This window comes from Equus caballus, chromosome 7 (genome assembly GCF_041296265.1).
Source record: "Equus caballus isolate H_3958 breed thoroughbred chromosome 7, TB-T2T, whole genome shotgun sequence".
In the NCBI taxonomy this organism is placed as follows: Eukaryota; Metazoa; Chordata; class Mammalia; order Perissodactyla; family Equidae; genus Equus; species Equus caballus.
The window spans coordinates 54,842,307-54,861,720 of NC_091690.1; the positions used below are offsets into that span (position 1 = coordinate 54,842,307).

Consider the following 19,414-nt stretch of genomic DNA (forward strand, 5'->3'; position numbering starts at 1 on the left):
AGGAAACAGGTGAGGCAAACAACCCAGATGATGTCCCCCCAGTGACTTCTACCTACTTCTCATGGCCAGCAGAGCGGGACAACACCTCTCCGGGCTTTAGGGTAGCCTCATAGATTGAGTATTTTCACCAACATTTCAACACTGCTCAACAACTTGAACACAATATTTTTTTCTTTAAGTAAATAAGTCAGGGAGCATGGACCTTGGGAAAGAAACTAAAAGTAACTACCATACTAGGATAGAAAGATAAAAAAGAATCGACATCATAAAGTCCAAATACTTGACAAAAATGCCATTAAATTAGAAGTATACAGTAAGTATAGCCTAATTTCCATGAAGATAAACAAAATCACTCAGGAGATATTCAGAAATACCTTTTTGAATATGCAGTGTACTGATATTTTTAAAGAGTAAATGATAAACAAATTAAATACAAATCTATGTAACATAATTAAGGTTTATTTCAGGGTATAGCTATTGACAAATGCATTTACTAAAACAAAAAGACTGAAAATTAATGAGCTAGTGGTCCAACCTAAGGATTAGACACCACTAAAGGTAATCCCAACTCATAATGTCTACCCTTTTCATCCCCAGTTTATTTTGTGGCCACTCCGTGAAGAGCCGAGGCTGAGGCATGCCCATATTGACTATGTTCCTAGGATTCCCCTTCAGTCTAAGTTCCCAGGAGTCAACGGTAACAGGAGTCACTGAAAGATTTTCCAAAATTCACACACTCACAGGTTTTGCATTAAGAGAGAACTTCATATTTTTCTTAATGTAAGGGGTATCAGTAAAGGCATTCCCTCATTCTTTATAGTCACAAGTTTCTCTGCAGTGAATGATGCCTTCGCAATGAAAGGTTTTCCAATACTGATGACATTCAATGGGACCTTCTCTCCAGAATACTCATGTCTCTTAAAATTGAGAGGAAATACCAGGCCTTCCCATGGTAATTGCATTCAGAATATCTCACCTTCTTTTCCTCAGTAATTTGAACGCTTGTGCTGTAGGGTTTTCCACCTTCCTTACACGAGTGTTCCCCTGTAGTGATTTCTCATGCGTGTTCTAAGGGATAAATGTCCCGAAGGCTTCTGCATTCTGATGATATTGATAAGGTTTTCCCCGTAGTGTGAATTGTCATGTGACTCCCTGGAGATATTGCTGAAGGCTCTCCTATAGCTACTGCATCCCTTGGGTTTCTCCTCGATACATAATCTTTCATGCACGTTGGGGTGTGTCTGAACTGAAGGCTTACCATGAAGACTGCACTCATGAGGTTTCTCTCCAGAGGGAATTAACATGAGAGTTACTGAATGCTACTTCTCATCGAATAGATTGAAAGGATAGGGGTATGCCTTTCTTCAGTGATTTCATGGCAAGCTTCTCATATGGTTTCCAATGATTTCTGCCCCTGGGTATACCTTGGGTAGTTTCTTCCCACATTGTATCAGGATTGGCCTGTGTGACCAATACAATAATGGAAGAAGTGGTAACATGTCCTTCTGAGACTAGGTCATAAAAGACAATGTGGCTTCTGCATTAGCTCTTCCTCAGACCAAATGTTTTGAGGAGAACCTGCTGCTACACCATAAAGATACTTAGCCCTGTGGAGAGCACTACATGGTAAGGAAATGAAGCTTCCCTCCCAACAACCAACACTAACTTGCCAGCCATGTGTGAGCCATTTTGTGAGTGGACTCTTCAGCAATAAAGACTCAGGTGACGGTAGCTCCAGCTGACACCTTGACTGCAACCTCATGAGAGACCCTGAGCCAGAACTACATAGCTAAGCTGTTTCTGAATTCCTGACCTAACAGAAATTGTGAGATAAGAAATGTATGTTGTTTGAAGCCACTATTTTTGGAGGGAAATCTGTTATGCAGCAACAGATAACTTCTACACCTAGTGTAAGTTACCACAAGCTGGCTGAAGGATAAGATATCAGTAAGTGCTTTCCCAGTTACTGTATTCAGTTCTAGGTAGTTTCACTGTAAGCATCTTCCCCGTAAACATCTTTGCCACAAACATTTTCACGGCATAACTAATTGGCGGTAAGGCAATTTTGCCATAAAAGATGAAATAACTGGTGGAAAAATAAGACATTTAAGTGTAAAGATACAAATAAAGGGACAAATAAGAGAGTGTAAAGCCAGATTCCATACTATAGTAAAAAATATCAGTTTGTAAATCCTTCAGTAAACATAGTCGTCCCTCCTACATTTCCTATAGAACTTTGGAATGTCTATGAATGGCTATGTGACAATACTGCATTTCACAACACAATGCAAAACTCAATCACAAATATGCAACCTAGTATTTGGAAACTGATACCACTCTTAAGGAAAGAAGAAATTTTAGCAAAAAAGAAAGTGCGATGCTGAACAAGGAGAACAAACTATGGTGTAGTAGCTTCATGGCAATACTGCACAAACAACTGATTTAATTTTGTGGATTGGTAAGCATTTGTCCTCCAAGGCTTTCGTTCATAGGATTATGCATATTTCTGTTTGCCTGTTGATTTGTCTCCTTGTAAGATATATATAGATATCTGTTATGCAGCAACAGATAACTTGTACACATAGTGTGAGTTACCACAAGCTGTCTGAGGGATAGGATATCGATAAGGGCTTTCCCAGTTATTGCATTCAGTTTTAGGTAGATATCTATATATATCTTACATATAAACTTGGCATTACCAAATTACCAAAAATGAAACCAAACTGTCAACCAGTTATTTTATCTTTTATGGCAAAATTGCCTTACAGCCAATTAGTTATGCAGCGAAAATACTTACAGCAAATATGTTTACAACAAAGATGATTACAGCAAAAACATCACACACGATTGTATTCATATCCACCTATTATGTATTCTCTTATGCACAGAAAGGTAAGAGTTAGTGGTGAAAGATTTCCCACAATGATTACATTCATACGGTTTTTCTCCAGTGTGAGTTCTTACGTGTTTCTTAACAGCTGAGAGATTATTAAAAGCTTTCCCACAGTTACTGCATTCATAGGGTTTCTCCCCAGTATGAATTCTCTTGTGCACAGTAAGAGAAAAGCTACTGCTGAAGGATTTTCCACACTGATTACACTCATAGGGTTTTTCTCCAGTATGAGTTCTCATATGCTGTGTCAGATATGAGCTCTTCCTAAAGGTTTTCCCACAATCATGACATTCATAAGGCTTCTCCCCTGTGTGAATACTATTGTGCCCCGTAAGGGAGGACCTTGTGCTGAAGGCCTTTCCACACTGATTACATTCATGGTGATTCTCTCTTGTATGAATTCTCTTGTGGCTTTTGAGGTTACAACTAGTGCGGAAGACGTGAAAACACTGGTTACACTCATAGGGTTTTTCTCCAGTGTGAATTCTCACATGCAATCTAAGGGATGAGGGATCATTGAAGGCCTTCCCACAGTCATTGCATTCATAGGGCTTCTCCCCATTATGTATTCTCTTATGAATAGTAAGGTAAGATCTACTGCTGAAGGATTTGCCACATTGATTACAGTCATAGGGTTTTTCTCCAGTATGAATTCTCTTGTGCTGCGTAAGGTTAGATTTCGTGCTGAAGACTTTAAAACACTGATTACACTCATTGAGTTTCACTCCAAGATGACTTCTCCCCTGTTAATTAAGAGATTAATGATAATTGTAATTTACAATATTTTTAATATTCCATGCTATCATATGAATTCTCTCCCATGGATTTTGTTACATTATTAGAATTGATGCTCTGGTTATTTTCAGTGATTGTATATGGTTTCTGCCCAGTTTGAGCCCTTACAAATCAAAAATGATAGATGCTTATCATAATCACAAAGAATTTCCTGCTAAATTTACGACCACTTTATGTTTCAAACAGTTAATATCTGAGTCACATTTAAGGAAATATTCACCTGTGGAAACTCTTGGTGAAGAAATAAGTTTGGAGCTAGCCTACATTTTTCTCCAAGTTCCCAACAGTTTTACAGTATCTCTCCAGAGACATCATTTTCTCATGTGTAAATGATACTTTCCTTTAATTAATCTCCTGGTATTTTCGTGGCTTTTCTGACTTATGGAGTTCTCCTACAGTGGAAAACCAGAAATCACCTATGTTAGACTTACCGCTTTTACACCATTAGGATGTTCTTTTCTGAAAACACGCTTCTTAGGAGTTAACCATTTGGCCTTAAGTACAGTCTCCAAATCTGAAACAAATTGAAAAGAAATTTAAGTTGATGGATAAAAAAATAGTAAAGTTCACACATGAGTAACAGCAGATTCTGAGGGATTAGGGTTTTTGAATTTGGCAATAAAAGGGATATGAGCATGTAAACTGCAGTTATTAAAAAAGGATTCTAGAAGGATTAAGATTGATCAGAGTTTTACCAAAGAAGGAATTATCAGGAATGCAAAGTAGGAAAGAATTGGACAAAGAGCTCATGCGAGCTTAAATTTAAACAAGAAAAAAAGACATGTCTTTTTCTCCCTCTGAGTCCAAAGTAAAGTATAAGATGTTGAAGAGAAAGTTAAAAAGGAAAGTAAGAATGTACACGAGGAAGCTAATAGCAAATGTTCTTGGCCTTCTCTGTCAGAAAAAAGGCTACTTTACAAAGTTCCCTGATTGGCATTTCCTCATGTAAAACTCCCATGCCCCAAGTCACTGGCCAGAGCTATTCCCCACAAGGACCCCTAGCCACCTGGTGCTCACCTGGACAGGTGCCTGGGAGAATTCCTCTCTCCTCTGCCATCACTTTATCTTCTTGCTCCAACTGGGAGATCAGACTGGGTTTATCAACATGATACCCTACTCATGGAAAAAAGACATATATTGTAGGGGGACTATGCAGATGACAAGGAACTCCACAAAACCAAAGCCAGCAATTCTGAAGATGGGTGACTGTGACTTTCAGAGCAGTGAATATAGTAACTCTCAAGGAACAAAAATATAAGCATCCTCACTCAAGACCCAGGTGACAGGACATAAATAGTTCCAAAGTACATGCCCCAGTTTAAATATACACTTCAGAAGCTCTAAAGCTTTTAACCATGGAGAATATAAAGGAACACATGTTCAGTTCATGGGGAAGGCATCAGACAGAAAGCTCAGTGAGGGAGGGAACTATGTCTGTATCATTCACCACTGTATTCCTAAACCCCACACAGACCCAGGAACACAGACGTGCTTAATAAAGACCTGTGAGAAGTGAGGACAGTAAAAATTGTGGAATATTGAACTCCAAAAGTCCATCCCTTCACAAAACTGTGAATAAACTGGCAAAAACTATCAGAATCAACTTGATTGGAACTCTGGAAACTTGTCAAAAGTTTGCAGCAACCATGAAAATGCTTAATTGGGAAAACCCAGTTCATATTTTAAGTGAGGCTTGCCTCATCCTCAATTCCCTGCTTTGGACATTAGCTTGAAGATGATGGCCCTCATTCCTAGTATGAAAGGGCACAGGATGGACCTTAATCTCAAAGAACTGTGATTGATTGTTTTGACCCTTCTGAAGGTTTGGCTCAAAGGGCTTGTCTTTATCTAATTCCAGACTCTCCAAGGTCTGAGCTGGCTACCCAGTGGCCATGTACTGAACACATTTAAAGGGAAATATATTAGCCACCACCACCCGAGGGAAGTGAAAACAGCAGAAGAAAACAAAAGACTAAACAAAATGCTTGGGAGGAAAAGTGTGGAATGAGATGTTTTGGGGAATTTTTGAACAGCTCCCTCATATTCCTTTAACTCTAGAAAGCCATGTGCACACCCAGGGTCGGGTGCATGCTCAGCAAGGACCTGAGAAGGCACTAAGGCTTCACCTTTGGCTGACCTTCAGGCTCTGCACAAGCAGGAAGTGAAGGCTAAGGCAGAGCTGGAAACTGCCTGGCTGATTCAGAAGGCATGCCCCTCTGTATATACAGAGCCCATCTGCAGAGACCAGGAGTGTTTTCCTTTTTGTTCCAGGCATGCAACGAAATCTCTGACAAACCACGAGCTAACCATTAACCTAACATAACAGAGTCTTCAGTGACCGGACACAACAAATATAGATATTACAATATTAGTTCAGAATATAACTAAACATACATACCACACCAACTATAACAAAGAACAACAACAAACCCGGGAGACGGGGAAAAATCTGATTCCATAATTGCCATATTATAATACTGCAAATGTCCACTTTTCAACAGAAAAGTTTTGAGGCAGGCAAAGAAACAAATGTATGGCCCATTACAGGAAAAAAAAAATTAGCAGAAACAGTCCATGAGGAAGCCTAAATATTGGACTTAATATACAAAGAATGTAAATCAACTATTTTAAAATTGTTCAAAGACCTAAAGGAAACCATAAACAAAGAACTAAAGGAAATCATAAGAATAAATTCTGATCAAATAGAAAACATGTTATAGATATACAAATTAAGAACAAACAACATGAGGTTTGGAGTTGAAAAGTACAGTAACTTAAATGAAAAATTCAGAAGAACAGTTCATCAGCAGATTTGAGCCGACAGAAGAAAGAATCAATGACCATGAATACAGGACGATTTGTCTTACCTAGTCTGAAGAAGACAAAGAAACAGAGAAATAAAACAATTTGAGCAGAGCCTAAAACACCTGCAGGATACCATCAAACATGCCAGACGCACACCTTATGGGAGCTTCTGAAGGAGAGAAGAGAATGAGGTAGAAAGAATATTTGAAAAAATAATGGCTAAAAGCTGCCTAAAATTTGGTGGAAGATACAAATGTACACAACCAAGAAGCTTAACAAACCCCAAATAGGTTAAAGAGAAAGAGACAGAGATTATTAGGACATCTATCCTGTAAGAAATGCTGATGAGAGACTTGTGGCTGAAATGAAATGGCAACGGATATTCCTCAAATCTACACAAAGAAATAAAGAACACTGATAAAGGAAAATACATGGGTGAATATAAATGTCAATAACAATCAGTTACTTATTTTTGGCTTGTTAACTCCTCTATTTTTCCTATATGATTTAAAAGATAAATGCTTAAACCGATAAATCTATGTTAATGGGCACATAATGTATAAAGATGTAATTTGTGACAAAGCAATTTAAAGCGGGGGGGCAGCCATATAGGAGCAAAATTTTTGTATGCTTTTGAAACAAAGTTGCTTTTAAATCAAAATACTTTGGTATAAATTAAAATGTTAATTGTAGCCCCCAGGACAACCACTAAAAAAAGTAACCAAAAACCAAAAAGAAATGAGAAGGGAATCAAAATATTCCCCTAGAAAATACCTAATACAAAAGTCAATAATAACGGAAGAATTGAAGAACAAAATTGAATGACATGTAGAAAGCAAATAACAAAATGGCACAAGCAGGTCTTTCTTTATTCAGAAATTACCTTACATGCAAGAGGATGAATCTGTCCAATTAAACGGCAGATTTTGGAGGAATGGATTGAAAAATAATCCAATTATATACTATCTGTAAGAGACTCAGTTTACACCTAAAGATACTAATAGATCGGCGGTCAATAGATGGAAACAGATATTCCATGAAAACAGCAGCCAAAAGAGAGAGTGTAGCTATATTAATTTCAGGCAAAATAGACTTTAAGACAAAAATTGTTATAAGACACAAAGAAAGATATTTAATAGAAAAGTTTATGTCTATAAACAATATAACGTTTATAGACATATGTGTACCTAACAACATAGCTCCAAAATATATAAATTTAAAAATGACAGAATTGTATGGAGGAATAGAGAGTTTTATAATAATAGTTGCAGGCTTCAACATCCCACTTTCAATAATGAGTAGAACAACTAGTCTGAAAAGCAACAAGGAAACAAAGGACTTAAACAATCCTATAAACTAACTAGACCTAACAGACATATAAAATACTCCACCAGCAACAGGATACACACTCACCTCAAGTGCACATGAGACATCCTCTAAACTAGACCGTATGTGAGACCACAACACAAATCCAAATACATTTAAAAACAATGAAATCATACAAAGTATCTTCTCTGACCACAATAGAATCAAATTAACAATGAGTAACAGAAGGCTATGTGTCAAAAAACTTAATATTGTTAAGATGACAATACTAACCAAAGCGATCTACAGATTCAATGCAATCACTATCAAAATTCCAACCGCTATTTTGCAGAAATGGTAAGTTGACCCTAAAATTCATATGGAATTGCAAGAGTTCCTGAATAGACAAAATAGTCTCAAAAAAGAACAACAAATAGGAGAATTCACACTTACTAATATGAAAACTTACTACAAAGCAAAGGTAAGGAAGACAGTGTGGTGCTGGCACACGGCCAGACATATAGATCAATGGAACAGAATTTAGTGTACATAAACTCACGTGTCTATGGTCAAATAATTTTCAACAGGGTGCCAAAACAATGCAATGGGGAAAGAATAATGTCTTCTACAAAAGTGCGGGGACAACAGGATATACACATGCTAAAGAATAAAGCTGACACTTTCTCCAAACCATATACAAAATTAACTCAAAATGGATTAAAGACTTCATTAAAGAGCTAAAGCTAGGAAATTCTTAGAAGAAAACATAGGGATAAATCTTCATGACCTTGGATTTGGCAATAATTTCTTAGATATAACACCAAAAGCACAAGCAAAAAAGAAAAATAGATAAATTATAATTTTTGTGTGTCAAAGCACACTATCAGGAAAATGAACAGATACCACGGAATGGGAGAAATTATTTGCAAATCATATTTTGGATAAGGGTCTAATATTCATAATATATAATGAACTTTTCCAACCCAAAAACAAAAAGATAAACCATTGAATTGAAAAATGGGCAAATGACTTGAATAGACATTTCTCCAAAGATATACAAATAGCCAACAAGTACATGACAAGATGTGCAATGTAATTAGTCATAAGGGAAATGCAAATCAAAACGAGATACCACTTCATATCCTCGAGGATGTGTATAATCAAAAACCCAAAGGTCGGGGCCGGCCCGGTGGTGCAGCGGTTAAGTTTGCACGTTCTGCTTCTTGGTGGCCCGGGGTTTGCGGTTCGGATCCCGGGTGCAGACATAGCACCACTTAGCAAAAGCCATGCTGTGGTAGGCGTCCCACGTATAAAGTAGAGGAAGATGGGCATGGATGTTAGCTCAGGGCCAGTCTTTCTCAGTAAAAAGAGGAGGATTGGCATTAGTTAGTTCAGGGCTAATCTTCCTCAAAAAAAAAACCAAAATGTCAGGGAAGATGTGGAGAAATTGGAACCCTCAAAACGCTAAACACAGTCATATATGACCCAGCATTCCACTCCTAGACATAGACCCATGAGAAGTGAAAACAGATGTTTAAACAAAAGCTTGTAAACAAATATTCATAGCAGCATTATTAATAGCAGCCAGTAAGTGGAAAACACCCAAATGTTTATCAACCAGTGAACAGATAAACAAAATGTGGAATATCCATACAATGGAATATTATTCAGTCATAAAAGGGGATAAAGAACTGGTACATCCTACAATATAGCTAAACCTTTAAAACATTACGTTGCTTGAAAGAAGCCGGACACAAAGAATCACATATTTTATGATTCCAGCAATATGAAATGTTCTGAATAGGAAAATTCATAGAGACAGAAAGCAAATTAGCGGTTGCCAGCAGTGAGCGGGGTAGGTGACATGTATTGGCCACTTAATGGGTAGATGCTTCCCTTAGGGGTGATGACAATGTTCTGAAATTAGATAGTGTTGATGGTTGCTCAACACTGTGAATCTATCAAAAGCCACTGCACTGGATACCCTAAAATGGTTAAAATGGGGAATTTCCTGTTCTGTGAATGTTATAAGAACTAAAAAAAAAAAGCCTTGCTACCTGAGTTAATAAATAAACGCAGGAACGATGTCGGGCTTACCAAGCGATGCGAGGTTCCTGCAGTTCTCCAGCATCACGTCCCTGTACAGGGTTCTCTGCGAAGGGTCCAGCAATGCCCACTCATCCGGAGTGAACTCCACGGCCACGTCCTCCAAGGTCACCAAGTCCTAAACCATCACAAAGATCATGGCTTAACCATGACCCCTCCACCAAAGTGGACAGGAAAAGGGCCGAGGATGACAGAACTGGGGAGGAGGAACCCACAGCACAAGGTGTCCACACAGGTGCTGATCTCTTCTCTCATTTGCATCCAGGCTCAACCCTCACTGCTCATCTCCTGTCCAGTTCTGCCCACTCCCAACGTTAAATGCACCTCTAACACATACGTGATACTCTTCCAATGAGGCTGTGAAATCCTGCAATCTAACTTCCCTCAGTGTCCAAGGTTGAACATAGGCCTGGGACATTGCAGAAAGCAGAGAAATACTTGGTAAAGTATGAATGATTCCCCGATAGCCATCATCAAGTGCTTGAGTTTAGGACACAGTCATGTCCTTCCTTAGCTTCCACTTAAAACTCTCAGCAGAACTTGATGTAGATAGTGACCCTGGAGGAAGCTTCGCAATGTAATAAACGTCGGTATCTACTGACAATGACGGGGTAGCCCCACACCCTCCATCAGAGGCCCAGAGACCCTGGGATGCCTGAAGACCTGGTTTGGCTGTGAGGCTCTAGGTCGTTGAAAGATAACAAAAGCAACTTTTGATCAAAGGAATAATGATTTGGAGAAAGGAATATCTGGCTCACCGGTAACCAGCTTGTCAGGAAGCCACGAACGAACCCTTCCTCCTCTGTGCATCCTTTTTGAGGAGAGGCTGGGTACAGGGGAGACTGAGCTGGGGAAAGAGGAATGAGTCACAAGAATCCAGGGTTGCTCTAGGTTCTAGCACTCACACATCTGGAGGCTTCGCCAACCTACCTGTGACTGAACACGGCCCAACACTAACACACACAGCTTTCATTAAGAAACCAGAACACAGTCCTGTCTTACTCAGGGCCAGGAAATAGGAACGAGGGTCTTCCTGCACTTGAGGAAGAGATTATTTTCATTTCACAGACAAGGAAATGAAAATTCAAAGGGACATCACATTATTTTATCGTTTAATAAAGACGGCATTAGAGGTAGAATCCCAAAGCTCCCACACACTCACCACACAGGTGACACCTCCACAGACACTCAAATCTCCAAACTCCCACATCCCCAAAAGCACCCAATTGCATACCAGTGACCTCTGGGCTCCACTCCCGCCTCTCCTGCTCAGCCCCCTCCCCTGTGCCTGCTCTGTGGTGCAGGGGCCTTCAGCACCTGGACTCTCAGGGCTGTGAGGACCCAAGAACTTACCACAAGTGGGGGACAGAACCATTGCCGCCATCCTGTGATGAAGGCGCTAAGTCTTCCTGACCAACAGGGCAGTGGAGAACCAGGACACTCCTCCTCTCGTCCCCACGGAGCACTCAGGACAGGGCTCTGGAATAAAAGGGAAAATAGAAAGTCTTCTCAGCCTCTCTCCCTCTCCAGGCTCCTGAGGACGAATCTGTCTTAGCTTGTCCATCATGTCCTCCTTCAAAGGTGATATATTTAATACTGGGCCCTGTCTTTGCTTAGCAGATTCTGAACTCAGGGCCATGTGATGGCAAAACTTGTCTTCTTCTGTCCCCAGTGGTACGACCAATACATTACTGCTCCCCCTACTTTAAGTCCTTGCTTCCCTGAGTCTCGGGGCACATTCTTCCCATCCACGTGGTTGTCACAATCACAGACTCAGCTACAAAGCCTGTTCACTGAGACTTTGGCACCTGACTCCCATCATTCTTTTGACCTCCAGTTCCATGTCATTGGATGACAGCAGAGTCATGAGGATGACTCTCACAGCATTAGGAGTTTGTCCCTACTCCACCATGGCCACACATTTCCATGGGCACCACCCCAGGCTTTGTCATCACCTGACACTATTCCACCATCTAGAACAATAGTTCAGAAATTTCTCTCTCTGAATACAACTTGCTAAATTTCTACCTTGTTCACTCATTTTTTTCCTCTCACTACGTGTTCTCCACACAAAGGCTCCAGTCTGCCCACTCTCCTACTTTCTTGTTGTCCATCTACCACCTTCTCTCTTCACTTCATACTTGTCAAACTCCAACTGTAATGTCTCTCATTTCAAAATATTTCCTTATCCCTACCCCCCACATTCACTCCAGCCCAAGAGAACTCCAACCAGGCAGGATTGCAATCATCTGCCTGCTCCATGGCAACATTTGGGCAGACCAACCTGCACAAGAGCTGTCACCTTGCCACCTCTAGAAAAACATGGTCTCCAACACGCAGAGTCCTTGACCCTGCAGGACAATCCTACAAGTCCATGGAGCTCCGTGCTCATTAAACCTTCTCCAATGTCTCTAATCTCACACATGCTCACCTTTTCCCTCTATGCTAACCAGCTTCCCAAACAGCCCTCAATGATCCCAGCCTCCTGGTGTCTCACCTTTGTGAGTCCCCCACACACAGTGAATTAGGGTTGACCTGTGTGATCACTAGACTACTGCAGAGGTGACAGTGGGCAACTTTGGGGCTAGGTCCTAGAAGGCGCCGTAGCTTCTGCTGGTTCGTTTGGACTGCTTGCTCTAGGGACAGACCATGGCCATGTTTCAGGGACACTCAAGCAGCCCTGTGGAGACACCTCCATGGAGGGGAACTGAGGCCTCCCTCCAACAGCCAGCACCTACCTGACAGCCACGCGAGTGAATTACCTTGGAGGTGAGTCCTTCAGCACCAGTCGAGCCTTCAGATGACTGCAGTCCCAGCAGATATCCTCCTGCAACCTCATCAATGTCCTGAGCCAGAACCTTCCAGCGAAGCCACTCCTGAACTCCAAAAGCACTAAAAGTGTGAGAGGTGACACATGATTATTGTTGTTTTAAGGCGCTAGGGTTTGGGGGAATTTGTTAGGCAGCAGTAGATAAGGACGAATACACCCTGACTTTCAGCAGATGGTCCTGCATCCTACTTCTTAAAGCAAGCATCCAGAGAAGAAAGCCACTTTCCTGTCTTGTCACCAAAACAACCACCCGCACCATGGTTTCCTCCCTCTCCTGTTAGAAACCAGGAGCCATCTCCCTTCTCTGTAAGGCCGTGCTCTGCGGCTCTGTTCTGTGCTCCATCCCACCTGCCTTTTTAAGAGCTGTACAGCATTACTGATCTCTTGCCTACCTTTTCCCTTCCAGCTCTCTCACTCTACTGGACTCTTTAACCCATGAGTCCAACCTGATGCAGGATTTGTAGTAGTGAAATAAATCTATCCTAACAGCATAATTTCTTTCCAGTTACTGTCCAGTTTCTCTCCTTCAACACAAACTGTTTATTCTCTGTGTCATTTCCTCATGTCCCATTCATTCCCCAATACAGTATAATTTGGTTTCCACCACTGCCATTTCAAGGATAATACACTTGGTAGAATCACCAATGATCTTAGTCATAGAACAGAGATGTAGATTGCAACTACACTGACATCATTTCTCATCTGTCAGATCAACAAAGACTTGGTGGGCTGAATCTTTTATTGGCCAGGCCATATGGAAAGGCCTTGTCATACACTGCGGGGGTAAAACTCAGCAGGAGATATGTCAATGTCAAGCGAAATGGAAAAACATTTACCCTGTCCCTGTCAACTGCACTACCAGGACTCTGCCTGAGAGATACAAAAATACTAAAAGACATGAGTGAGATTATTCCCTGTGGCCTTATTTATAATATGGAAGGATTGGAAACAACATAAATGACCATCAACAGGGAATCAGTTCAATAAACTATGAGACAGCCACATAATGAAGAAACAAGCACAGAAAAAGGAAAGAGAAGATCTGTAGGTATTCTTATCTCCAATAAATTTAAGTGAAAAAAATCAAGGTACAAAGCTGTCTCTATGGACTGTCTCCTTTTTATAAGAAGGGAGGTCTCCTTTCCCTGGAATCACAGAATAAAATGTAACTCCAGAAAACTGGCTTCTTGAGGTCTTTCTGCATGTCCTCCCTCCATCCCAAAGATAAAAGCAATAAAGGGTGTGAGTGGGGCAGGGAAGGGAACACTGGACACTAAGAGTGAGTTTGGAGCAGGTGGAAAAAAAGAGTTGCAAGGAGTCTTTGACTCCTTGGCCTGTGTGATAGACACATTTCAAGTGTGCAGTAGCCACATGCGGCTAGTGGGTACCATATTGGACGGAGCAGAAGTGTACAGCATTTCTGTCATCACTCAAAGTTCTGTTGGGCAACACGGGTATAGAATGGTCCATCCTCTGTGACCCTCTTTCCCTCGCCCCAAAGATGTCCATATTCTAATCCTTAGGACCTGTGAATATGTGACCTTACAAGGCAAAAGGGATTTGACAGATGTGATTAAGGTAAGGATCTGGAGACGGGAGATGACCCTGGATTATTGGGGTGGGTCCAATGTCACACAAGGGTCCTTATAAGAGGAAGGCAGAAGGCCCAGGGTCAGAGAAGGAGATGTGATGAGGGAAGCAAAGGTCAGAGAAAAAGAGAGATTTGAAGATGCTACGCTGCTGGCTCTGAGGATGGAGGAAGGAGCCACAAGCCAAGGAATAAAGGCAGCCTTTACACGATGGAAAAGGTGAGGAAATGGATTCTCCATGAGAGCCCCCAGAAGAAACACAGCCCCGTGGATCCATTAAGGACTTCTGACCTCCAGAACTGCAGGAGAATAAATTTCTGTTGCTCTAAGCCGTGAAGTTTGTGGTAATTTGTTACAGCTGCCACGGGAAACTAATTCAGCCTCTCCCATCAACCCTCCTGAGCCAGGGTGTGAGTCCAGTGGACCCGGACACCACTGCAGAACTGCTCTCCCCTCGGCAGGTGGAGGAGGTCTCCTTTCTCCCACCAGGGACCCGATCTGCAGTTAGGAAGTTATAGTCACTGAGCCAACAGAGAGGAGGGCTGGGATCCAGCCAGCTCACTGGGCCCCCAAGACGAGAGCAGACGGAGAAGGGGCCTGGGACACTTTCAGGCCTCACGGACCCCTTCAAGGTCTTTTGGAAGCTGAATCCCATAGTAGGGCAGGAGGGGTCTCTGTTCAGTTTACAGAGTGACAGCTGCTCCCCTGGATATGCTGCAGCTGGAAGAGGGTCACAGAGGATGGACCATTCTATACCCGTGTTGCCCAACAGAACTTGAAGTGATGATAGAAATGCTGTACACTTCTGCTCCATCCAATATGGTACCCACTAGCCACATGTGGCTACTGCGCACTTGAAATGTGGCTAGGGTGACTGAGCAAACAAATTTCTAATTATATGTTTCATTGGTACAACTGAAATAGCTACAAGTGGCTACTGACTACTGTGGTAGACAGGGAAGCCCTAGACACACTGAGGCCTGACTTCCTTTAGGATGTGAAGGAGGGACTTGTGAGTGGCAAAGTGGCGGAAAAACATGGACCTGGGTGAGGGGGATGCCTGCAGGGTTGCATGGACAGCAGCTAGGAGCACAGTCACTGCCCTGTGCCATCTGACAAATGCACCCATTAAAGTATTGTTACCTTCTCTCAGTGCTAAACGCCAAGGTCTTTTTTTTCTAGCTCTTTCCTACTCCATAGCCATCATCCAGGTCTAAGGAACAATCACTTTATTTCTAATCTTCTTCCCAACCCCTCCCATCTTGCCTCTTAAGTCTTCATTCTTAACCCTAAAGTCCATTTTAACCCACGTGCTTTGACCAAATGCTAGTCACGTCATCCTTCTGCTCCCCGCTCTCCAGCGTCTTCCCACTGGTCTTAGAGCAGAGTCCACGGCCATGCCTGATCTGGTCCTGCCTGCCCCCCTCGCCTGTCTGACTCACACCCCTCCCCTGTGTTGACTCCCTTCAATCATCCCTCTTCTCAGGGCATGGACACACCAGGCTCTCTGCTTCAGAGTTGCTGTCACATAGGTCCCTCTGCCTGAAAGGCTCTCTTGAACACACTCCCACACCCTCACTCCAGGCTAACCCTCCGACTACCTAAATCCAGTCCCAAATCTAGCTCTCAAGCCAAATGTCAGTCCTTCTCAAGAGGGCTTTTCTGTCCCCTCAGGCTGCGTCCTCTTGTGCCAAGTTCCACATCACCTGGCAGCTGGCCCAGGGCCTGGCTCATGGAGATGATGAGCCATCCTGGTTTGTCTAGGACTGTCCTGGTTTGAACACTAAATGTCCTGTGTCTCGGCAAACCCCTCAGTCCTGAATAAATGAGGACGGTTGGTCACCATAAATTGTGCACTCAAAGAATATCAATTACATGACAAGCACACATTCCCCTCAAGAATGTCCCAGGAAAGCTAGAATGAGAAAGACACACACACCCACACTCACAATTAGTAGAAGCCAACAATTAAATATAAAATTACTTAACATCATTCCCTGCAATGTGAATCACCACACTGTCATTTCAGAAAAGTTTCAAGAAACAAAGTCAATTCCCCGTAGAAGGCAAGGTGCAGCGGACACTCTGTTTGCAGACTAGTCCCGACCCTTCAATCTACAAGGTGTCGCTTAACATTCCTCCAGATGATGCGAAATCTCACAAAGAATAAAAAACTACTTGCTCAAAATACATCTGGTTGCTGGTCAATTCCATTTTAAAGTTCTGTTACTAATATAAAGAAGTTAAAAATCATCTTTTTCCTCCGGTGCCCCTCTATTTTGAATCTTTGTGGAGGATTGAAAGGGCTTTAGAAGTCAAGCTGAATGAGCCTGAGGAATGCTGCTCAGTATTCCTGCCAATATTTAACGGGTTGTCTTGTAACACTACATAAACACAGAAAGCATTTACATATTTATATTACATATAAAATCCTGACATTTTGAATATGATGGAATGCAAGTACATCTATAGTTCTCTACTGCACACGTATTTGCAGTTATTTGCATGTTTGTTTAACATGTTATCTGCATATAACTGTATTTTCTGAATTGTTGACACACACAGAACCACACACACTTTACTATCTTTCCCCTGAATATGATCCATCAAACATCAAGAACTTTTCCTAAGACACCCTCCCTCTTAGTGACTCCTCGTGTTGACACCCCGAGCCCAGGAAAGCCCACAGGCAGCTCTTCTGCACAGCGGGGGCTGCTGGAACCTGCTGGAAGGAGTCCATGCGGCGCTCACCTGCTCACACAGAAATCCACGATCAGCGAGGACAGGCGGACCTTGAGCCTGGTTTCAACTCAAACCTGAGCTCCATGGATGCTTTTCTTGTCTGAGGGGAAAAAGCACAAAGAGTGCTTTTGAGGCCTTTTACAGGGTGATGACAGTTGCTGGAGGGAGAGGACACCCCATTCACTTTTCGTGTTTGTATTTACTGATTTAACGGTAACTGTTGGCTGTGACTGGCTTTCCCTGACTCCTATCCAGCCCCATGCTCCCCCAGACGGCAGAAAGCAGCCCCGTGCTGTGTGCATTTCCCTTCTCACCTCACTAGGCTTGACAGAGAGTTTTTGGTGTCTCCAGACCCTTGAAACAAGCTTGTCACTTAGGGGCCCTGTAAGTGACTCGGCTGACTTGTGAACAGTTTCCACAGTTCGTTCAGGGCTCGGGAGAGTCTAAGGCCCTGGGGCAGGGTTTCCCACCCTCGGCACTGCTGACATTTGGGCCAGAGAATTCTGCGTCGTGGGCCGTCCTGTGCCGTGGAGGATGCGGAGCAGCATCCCCGGCCTCCGCCCTCCAGGTGCCAGGAGTCCCGATTTGTAACAACCCAAACAACGCCTCCAGACGAGGCTAAAAGCCCCCGGGGCAAATCCCACGGAGGACGGGGACGGTGAGGAGGGGATGGTGGCGCCCGGAGGAAACAGCAGCTCCAGCGACCTGAGCGAACAGCCCGGGGGAAACGGGGCTCCGGGGCGACGGAGGACGCCGGGCCCTGACGGGGCTGCCCCGGCCCAGACCCCTCCCTGGACCCGGATCAGAGCCCGGCCCGGCCGCCACTCACCGCGTCCCGCCCCTTATGCCGCACGTCCACGGGAATCCCGTCCGCGCCGAGAAAACGGCAGACACCGAGCAGAACCACCCGGGTCCTCCCACGGCTTCCGCTTCCGGTCTCGGGCGAGCGGCTCTGCGCTTCAGGTTCCGGTCTCGGGCGGGCCTACCCGGGAGAGGCGTTTGGGGGTTCCGGGTTGAAGCGGCGGGGCGGGGCGGAGCGGGGCCACGCACTGCAGCCTGGAGGCGGTGTCCAGTTTCCTTAGTGAGTGGAAGGGTCGGCCTCGGGCTAGGTCCGTACTAGGGACGGGGACCAGCTCTAGGGTCTGTGGGTAGAAACCAGCTCTGAGGGTGGGGATCATTGTATGGGCGACACCACGTCTGGAGGGCTGGGTTGTGGGAAGGGCTCAGTTCCATGGGCGGGGCTGTGGGAGAAGGGTAGCTTTAGGGGCGTGGCTGTGGGCGGGGATCCGGCTTGAGGGCGGGGCCTGCAGGTAGGCTGTGCTGTGGCGGGAGAATTGTGGCGGGGGTGGGACCGTGGGCGGAGATCCGGTCTAGGGGCAGGGCTGTGTGAAGGGACCTGTTTCGGGGCTGGGACTGTGGTCCTTACAGGTCCTGGGGGCGGGGCTAGAGTCGAACGGGAGACGGTGGGCGGAGACCAAGCCAGGGCGGTGATAAGGCGGGGGTGGGGCTGGAATAGAGTTATTGGGTGGGAGAGTGGGAGGGAATCAGCTCGAGGGCCGGGGCTGGAGGCGGGGCTTTCCGGGGACCCCCAGACTGTACAGCCGGCAGGATGCTTAACAACTTCGCTTCAGTTTTTTCTCCGCGTTCACTCAGCCTGACACAGCCCAACAGAACCCCATGTCCATATTTGGAATTTTAAAATTTTTGTGCATGTTTGCTGTTCTTAATTTCTTTAAAAAATTGGTTCCATATATTCACATTTCTCTACCACTTGCTGACCCAAGCCAGTAAATAAGGATCTTACGCTATTTAATTTAAAATTTTTGGAGGGGAGGGGACTACATTATAGATAAAACATATAAGAAAACTTCAAAGAGTAATACAAAGTCAGCAAAATATTCTCACTCCCACCTCTGTCTCCTAGTCTTTTCCCCCAGAGATAAACACCCTTTTCGCCTCTAACCTCCTATATACAGTATGTATACGTATGCGTGTATGTGTTCAAGCCCAAGAGGGGCGTCCCCAAGCAAAAACTGAAGCCAATAAATTGTCTCATGCATCTGAACATACTGAAAGATTTAAATTTATGGTGGAGAGGGATGAACCAGTGATGAATTGATAGGAAGAAAAGAAAGCAACAATGGATCTTACCATTTAAAAGGTCAAAAAAAAGGTGAGAAAGAAAATTTATTCATAATATCCTATGTGGCACACCTCTGATAAGATTCATGTCATAAAATGGTAAACATTTATGTAATAAAACAATAGGCATTGAATTTTGATTTATCCTAATTCATTAAACAATTATATTGAGTGAGGGATGATGTTTTAAGGTATGTAAGAGAACTA

General features: G+C 43.4%; 1 protein-coding gene across 1 annotated transcript; it reads right to left on the reverse strand.

Moving 5' to 3' along the window:
- Window positions 1-453: 453 nt before the first annotated feature.
- ZNF558 (zinc finger protein 558) lies at window positions 454-17,986 on the reverse strand. Its single transcript, NM_001301293.1, is given in 9 exon segments — window positions 454-3,636; window positions 4,120-4,202; window positions 4,706-4,801; window positions 9,896-10,022; window positions 10,663-10,751; window positions 11,258-11,383; window positions 12,667-12,796; window positions 17,075-17,165; window positions 17,895-17,986. Coding segments are annotated over 6 exon segments (1,209 nt in total). The 5' UTR covers window positions 11,289-11,383; window positions 12,667-12,796; window positions 17,075-17,165; window positions 17,895-17,986; the 3' UTR covers window positions 454-2,853.
- Between the last annotated feature and the right edge of the window lie 1,428 nt (window positions 17,987-19,414).